The following is a 7,217-nucleotide window of genomic DNA, read 5'->3' as shown; positions in this document are numbered from 1 at the left end:
CAGGACTTGGTCAAACTGGAATCTTTATCGAGGGTAAGAAGCGATGCGGGCGGCGGGGACGGGACAGGCCCTGCGGTACCCGGGCGGGCAGAGCGTCTCGGTTCGGTACCGGCAGGGATTGCCGCGGTGGGAATCCCAGCAGGGCACGGCGTCCAGAGGAGCACGGGCAAAAAGCGGTTTGTGGGGACCTTCACCCGCCCGGCACCCGGTGCAGCCTGCCCAGCGCCTGGCTGAGCACCCTGCCGAGCGTAGGGATGTCCGTAAGACCACAATACGGGAATTAAAATCCCATACGAGTCCCGTCACGGATACTGATTGCCACCAGCTCTTTATATTTTCACTGTGGTTAAAATATAAATAAAAGAAAGCCCAGAGCTTTTTCTTATGTTGCAAACTGGTAACTGTTTGAGGTGGGGGGGTGTCCCCCTTGAAGTGACGAATACCCAGCTTTGGATTTTTTTTTTTTTTTTTTTTTTTTATATATTGTGGATTTTGGGGCACAGTGACGAAATAGAAGGGAATTGTTGTGTTTAAACATAAGGTAGTTTGTGAATGTATTTTTTAAAATCTTAGAGTCATTTGAAACAAAAGTCATGAGAAACCAATATTAACGCAGTCTTGTCTACAGAGTGTGTATATGGACATACCACAGAGCAAACGCATTTCTGGTGCCAACCGCAATAAAACACAAAACTTCAACATCAAGCCATGCCTTTTATGTTCTGGTAAATAAAACCTGGGGTGTTAACCGTGAGCAGGTCATGGAGGTAAAGCAGCTTTTCAGGGCTCCTTGGCATGACGCCCTTTGACTGGAGGGTCTCGGGAAAGCGGTGGGTTTGGGCAGGATGAGTGCGGGAGGACGGGGCAGATCCCCTGAGATGCTGCCCGGCAGCGAGCAGCGGCCGAGGGATGTCTCAATGGACCATCGCCATGTGAAAACTTCTGCTCTTCTACAAAATCAACCCATGGTTATTATAAAGACATGCTTTCCCCTCCAAATATTCCTGGCTTTGATTCGCTTGTGGTTGATCAATGCTATCAGAAACTACTTAATTATGGTGTTTAAAGAAATAAAACACAGGGCTCCTTTTAAAACCCTGTTTCTGGGAGTTTTTATGCGGAAAACTTACTTGTTTAGCTGAGCAGTGCTGCAGGAGGAAAAAGAGAAGTCATGTCTGTGTGTGCAGGAGTCACTCGAGCCTGTTGCAGATTCAATTATTTACAGAGTTGCTGTGAAATACTGCATGAACTTCAGGGATGAGTCGTACCCTCCACGGTAAATGAAAGAAAAGCCCCGAGAGCTGGCACGAGGCCACGCGAGGCCGCTGGTTACCCCCCCAGCACACTGCAGACACTGGGGAGATGCTGGGTACCATTCCCAAGGTAAAGGATGCTCAGAGGTAAGGCTGCAGCAGCTGCTTGTGGGAATTGAATGTGTTTTCAAATCTGTTTCAGAATGATTATCAGATGGCATTTTTTCTTGTGCGATGGTTTTGGGGTCGATCGTATTACCTATTTTGAGACAGAAAGGGGATGCTCAAGGTGACCCTGGCCCTGGCGCTGGGCTGGTTGCTGGAAATGGTTGAAGTTATGCTGCAATTCCTTGCCTCGACCTGAGCCTGCACAGGTCTGTTGCTGCTCGTGCAACAATTTGTGCGGTGCTGCTCCGTACTTGGGGCCAACCTGAACATCACTTGGGCGGATTCAGCCTGTTCCTGAAGGTGTGGGCTGGACCTCCATGCCGTGCCTGTCCCCAGGACGATAAGCCACCCGTCCGGGGGCACGGCTGCTCTAAGGAGAGCCACCAGAGATGTCCTCAGCAGTAAGGATGCGGTTCAAGGCGTAGGATGCCCGTCGCCACCGCCGTGCCCCTGCGGCATCCGTTCGCTTCCCGTCTTACTTGTTGCGACCTACCGCAAAAGAGGTTTGCTGGGTTTTCTTCCCAATTTTTCTTGTCTGGGAGATGCTGCATCACCCAGAGCTGGGGAGGTGGGACGGGCCCCATTAAACCCCCCTGGTTTAATGCCACTAGTTTTTGCTGGAAGGGTACAAGGCCGACACACGGGTATCTTTACAGCTGTGCTGTAAAGGCACCAAATTCTCCCTCTCAAATGTGTTTTGTCAGGCTGACCCCGGTCCCGCAGGTGGCCCCAGAGCTGCTGCCTGCCCCAGCTGCTGTGCATATATAGAGAAAATATGAACATACATTGTGTTCTTTTCGAGCCTGCTTCTGATGTGCCTCTCATCAGCCTGCTCGTACCTGGAGAGCCACAACCTTATGGTCTAGATCTTCCTTTTTTTTCTTTTTGTTTTGGTTTATGCTTTCTTTTTTTTTTTTTTTTTTTTTTTTTACCATCAAAGCTGCCTCTGAATGACCCAAAGGCAGTAAAACAGGTGGGTGTGCAAATTACCCCAGCCGCAGAGAAAGCCAGCTGTCTATGGAATCTTTTAAATTCCTTTCACTGATGTGACAGCATGGTTAATTGTTCAAAAGCAAAGCCCAACCATAAACTCTAACCCATTGCTTTTATCTCATAGCATTAGATTTAGCAACAACACCAATTACAGTAGACGCAACATACAGCAGGCGATAAGCATGGCAGTTCTGCATAACAGTAACATTATACATAGTTCTTAGACTTTATTATTAAAATACAGCATTAGCAAGAATGCAAGCACTGTTGTTTGCAAATAATGTAAATGATGCCCATCATGAAATGTTAAGATTCATGCTACAAGGTGCAGTCACCCAGGGTAAGGGGCTGGGTGCTGCTTGGCATTCCTGGCATTTACCTATTTTGCATACTCGGGCAATGAGAAGCTACGAGAGCAGTGTGGAGCAGCTTCTTACTGGGAGCCCTGGAGAAAAGCCACAAAACCCTACAGCACTGGCCAAAGCGCTAACCAGCGGTGCGGTGTGTGCTGCTGTCCTGAAGATAGTGAAATTGGTATTTCTACAGCACTTTACCTGGGAATGGCAGTGATGCCCTCAGTCTGGGGTCACCTGGACCCACGGCAGTGCCCAGCCACATGTGTGGAGACCCACATTTGTCATCTGCACGTTCCACCTCTGCATCACACCGCATTCCCTGAATAACTGTGGGATGAATCTTATCTGGCTGAGCTGCTCCATTTGCCCTGACAAGGAAAGCTCCGCACATACAAGGGGTCAGTCTCCACGCAAGGCAGCATCCGAGCTGACCGAACGCTCTCATCACCTTCAAACATCCATCATTTTTTTTTTTTCCCCCCTAATTATTCTGAAGCCTCCTACGGTTTTGTGTATCGCTTTTTTCCCCAGCGTCGGTCGGAACAGGGGTGACGAGCTGAGCAGCTCAGCAGCCGTCAGCCCGGTGGGGAGTCGCGGGGCTGCTGCGGCTGGGACCGGAGCAGCTCCTGCGAGCGCACGAGGTGTGCCTGGGCTGCGGTAAACGGGGTCCCGAGGGTCCCATTGTCACCCTCGGACCTGTTCAAGGATCATCTGAACACGGACAAGAGAAAGCAGGAACAAGCCCCAGGCGGGCAAACCTGGGGTCCCAGCGGCGAGGATGAGGATGGCAGGACTGGCCCCGCAGGGAAGGTGCCCCCTCCCCTTTGCCCCTTCCATCTCTGTGCCCTCGGTCAAATCACTTAACTGCTGCCCGGCGAGGCTCGCCAGCCACGGGACGGCTCAGCATCGCTCCTGAGCTGCACCGCGCTGATACCTGCACGGTCTGCGGTCCCACAACCGGCCGTCAAACGTGCAAGAGGTTTGACGGGCTGCTATTCACCCTGGTGGAGTTGGGTCCGGTGCTCTACCACGTAGAAACGTTGCGCTTCGGTTTTCCAAGGTAACAGGCGAGGTGTGATGCTCTGACAGCCCCTTTGGGACGTGACTGCAGCGGGAGGCAGATTTACACACCGACCGGTCCCATCCCTGAGCCTCGAGCTGGCCTCTGCTCATCAGCACATCCACATCCAGACCCCTGTTCATAAAAAAAACCAGGGGCTTAAATCTGTTAGTGTCACTGAGAGCTAAATATGTGTGCAAACTGCCTGGGGGCAAGGCTCTGGAGGAGGGTATTGCAGCCCAGCTGGGGGCCGTACACAAGAGGTACAGCCCCAGGCACCCAGTCCCAGCACCCAGCCCAGCAGGGAGGGTAAGAGGGGCTGGGAAGGGATGGGAGAACCCCGGCATGTCTTCACGCCTTTTGCCAGCAGACCTGGCCAAGGGAGGCTGGTGGCCATGGGGCTTCCAGGCTTTGGCATCCAAGGTTTCCATGGAAGTCGCCGGACCGCTCCTGGCGAGGTGCCTGATGCTCACCCGTGCCTCCCTGCAGCGCCCAAGCCGCTCTGCACCCCCTCCCTGGGATGCCGGATTAAGGGAGGGTTCTGCTCGGTCAGCAGTAGCAGGGAGGACACGACAGGCTACAAGCCACTGAAAAGCCACCCTGCCCTCTCTTTTCGGTACGTAGATGGTCTCTGCCCCCTCAAACTGCCCGCGGTAGGCTGGGAAGAGTAGGGGGGGAAAATCAGCATCCTCCCTCGGCCGGGCACCTGCAATGGGATGGGAATCGCGGAGGGGGACGTCGGTCCTGGCCAGGAGTTTCACAGTGCCCAAGGGTTTCAGTTTGGGATATTGGGTCAGGGGTCTCATTTGTTTTCCGATTCTTGGAGCAGCCTGTTAATTGTCTAATCCTACCCATGCCTCCCGGCATGGAGGCATTTAACCACAATGCAAAGAAACGGTGCTTGTAAATGCCTGGGTATCCACACACAGCAAGCAAACAAACGCAATGGGCAAAGATGTCAGCTGGAAGGACAAATATTGGGGAAAACTTCAAAATGCTCAGCCTCGGGGCCCTCCCCCTTACAGCATTGAGAGGGGAATGCAGGTGCTACAGCTGGAATCAATGCCGGCATTAATTCAATGAACTTTTCTCCTCCAGTTAAAGTTTTACTTTACTGGAGTAGACCAGTGCAAAGATTAGTGGTCTTACACTCATCTTTTTTTTTTTTTTTTTTTCCCCTCTTCCTCTGTAGAAAGTACATTCTGTGCCCATGTGAAGCCTGGCTGACTGAGAGCATCATCCGACTTGGCTGCCAGACCCATCAGGGACTTATCTGGAAGGTAACGGCATTAATCACCTTCTCGTCTGATTCAGACTTTGGCATGTCCGCTACGGATGCTGCCATCCGCCCCGGCCCTGCAGCTCCATTCGCTGACGATATCGAGGACAGCAAAGCCCGAGCGAGACCAGCTCAGACCAGCTTTTGCAGATGTGCAAAGTTCATGACCACCGAGCGAGCTGTCGTGAAATGGAGAATGCACCACCACAGGAGCCAAGCCAAAGGGCTGCGACATTTGGCAGCGTAGGTAGTATTTGCTAGCATCGGCAATATTTGCTAGCATCGGCAATATTTGCTAGCATCGGCAATATTTGACAGCGCAGCAATCAGCTGGTGGTGCTGAAAGGCTCAGCGTTCGCGCTGTTGTGGGCTTTTTAACAAAAACATACGTTATTGTGATATTCTGGGTAATTTTGCTATGTTATATCTCCATATACACACACAGCCGTCCCCCCTGAATGCTCAGGGTGCGTACGTACAGGTGGGTACCAGCATTACAGCTACGTGTTGAGGGGGCTGTGTGCGTGTAGGTATGTATGTACGCATATAGAGAGAGACCTGTATACATCTGTATTTATATATGTTTGGCTGTGTATGTTATACACACATAAATATGTTTTAAAGCAGGTGCCAAGTGCTATCTAAATAAAACACTCTTAGTCATTTTCTAGCTTCTTTGCTACATATGCTGGAAAGGTTTCTTCTTGCTAATTCAGCAAGAGGCTTGTAATGTAGCACAGAAGGCAAGAAAGGTGTTGAACATCTCGAAATAGGCTGTAGCACGTTCCCAAGTCCCTGGCATGTCACACCACAGACTGTTCAACCGAGGGACAGCCCCAAACCGGCCCTTCAGCTGGATCCTTTGAATTTCCCAGGTCCACTCCATGTCTTTGCGGCTCTCCCGTTGTTTCGTTTGTCTCCCCAAATGCAGGGACTGGTAGTGGCTGCTCTGAGCCGAGCGCTGGCCACATGGAAGGCTTGGGTTTCTCATTAACTCCAGAGTTGATATAGTCCCATCTCTCAGAGCACCAGCCAGTTTTGCTGCCTCCATCCCAGCCAGCCCTGCCCAAGCCCCCACCTCGCTCCGCAGCCCAGGACAGTGACCGCTCCCGGGAGGACAGCGGAGGAGCTGCAGGATGGACAAGAAAAGCAAAATGCAAGCAGAGAAGGTAACCATGGCTCGGTGGTATTTTTGCACTAGAATTTCTGCAGGAGCCCAGCACCGAGCAATGGTATTTATTGCTTGCCAAGACCAAAACCAGCAAAAAAAATCCCCTCCCCTAATTAATGGCTCTTTGATGTCTGCATACTGAGCACAGGGGCAAAGGGGTCAAGGGATTATTTTTTATTTTTAAGAGCTCCGTCAGCTTGTTGGATAATTTTAACTGCAACGGAACGAAAAACCACTTGAAACAGCACTGCTGAAAAACTCTATTGTGGTCATTTTCTCCTAGCCGTCCTGCTTCAGCGGTGGGGATGGGGATGGGGCAGGACACGTTGCTGCTGCCGCCCGCGCTGCCGGACCGGGCAGAGCTCCGGCTCACCGCGAGCACCGGAGAGCCCCGGCACAGATTGCTCTTTGTGGGGCAATGTCGCTCTGCCCTGGGGGCCTCATCCTGCCCCCCCCCCAGGGGCTTTCCCTTCTCCTTTGGAGCCGGCCAAAGCACCTCTGCTGCAGCAGCAGCATCCCTGCGTGCCGCTGTCCCGGCCAGCCGGGGAGCGGGATCCCTTGGGACAGGGCTGGGATGCAGCCCACTAGGTTCGGGCAGGGGTTTGGACAGGGATGAGGCTGTTCTCCGCTTCTTCCCCCAGCACCTCACGGGAACACTGGTCCTCTCTGTCTTCACCGCGGTGCTGGGCTTCTTCCAGTACGGCTACAGCCTGGGTGTCATTAACGCCCCGCAGAAGGTAAGCCGAGCCCCCCCAAGCTGTGCACAGCCAAGGGACAAGGGCTTCAGGGCAGCCAGGGCTGGTTTGTCCCTTGCAGAAGCCCTCAGGAGGGCTCTGTCCGTTCCCCAGGCGCTATCTCCCCGTGATAAGGCAATGGCAAGGACCCCCCCCCCTTGTGACCCGCATTCCCCCCTTGGGCCGCAAGCAAGGGGTAACAC

At 52.7% G+C, this 7,217-nt stretch overlaps 1 protein-coding gene across 1 annotated transcript in view; it reads left to right on the top strand.

Annotated features, from left to right (window-relative positions):
- Positions 1-6,245: 6,245 nt before the first annotated feature.
- Positions 6,246-7,217, top strand: part of SLC2A2 (solute carrier family 2 (facilitated glucose transporter), member 2) — a 10,050-nt gene continuing 9,078 nt past the window's right edge. Inside the window, exons 1-2 of the mRNA XM_010572895.1 lie at positions 6,246-6,278; positions 6,922-7,017. Of these exons, the coding sequence (XP_010571197.1) occupies positions 6,246-6,278; positions 6,922-7,017 (129 nt within the window). The remainder of the gene's footprint in view (positions 6,279-6,921; positions 7,018-7,217) is intronic.

This window comes from Haliaeetus leucocephalus, unplaced genomic scaffold (genome assembly GCF_000737465.1).
Source record: "Haliaeetus leucocephalus isolate CR32 unplaced genomic scaffold, Haliaeetus_leucocephalus-4.0 Scaffold362, whole genome shotgun sequence".
Lineage (NCBI taxonomy): Eukaryota > Metazoa > Chordata > Aves > Accipitriformes > Accipitridae > Haliaeetus > Haliaeetus leucocephalus.
This window is presented reverse-complemented; position numbering and strand designations above follow the sequence as displayed.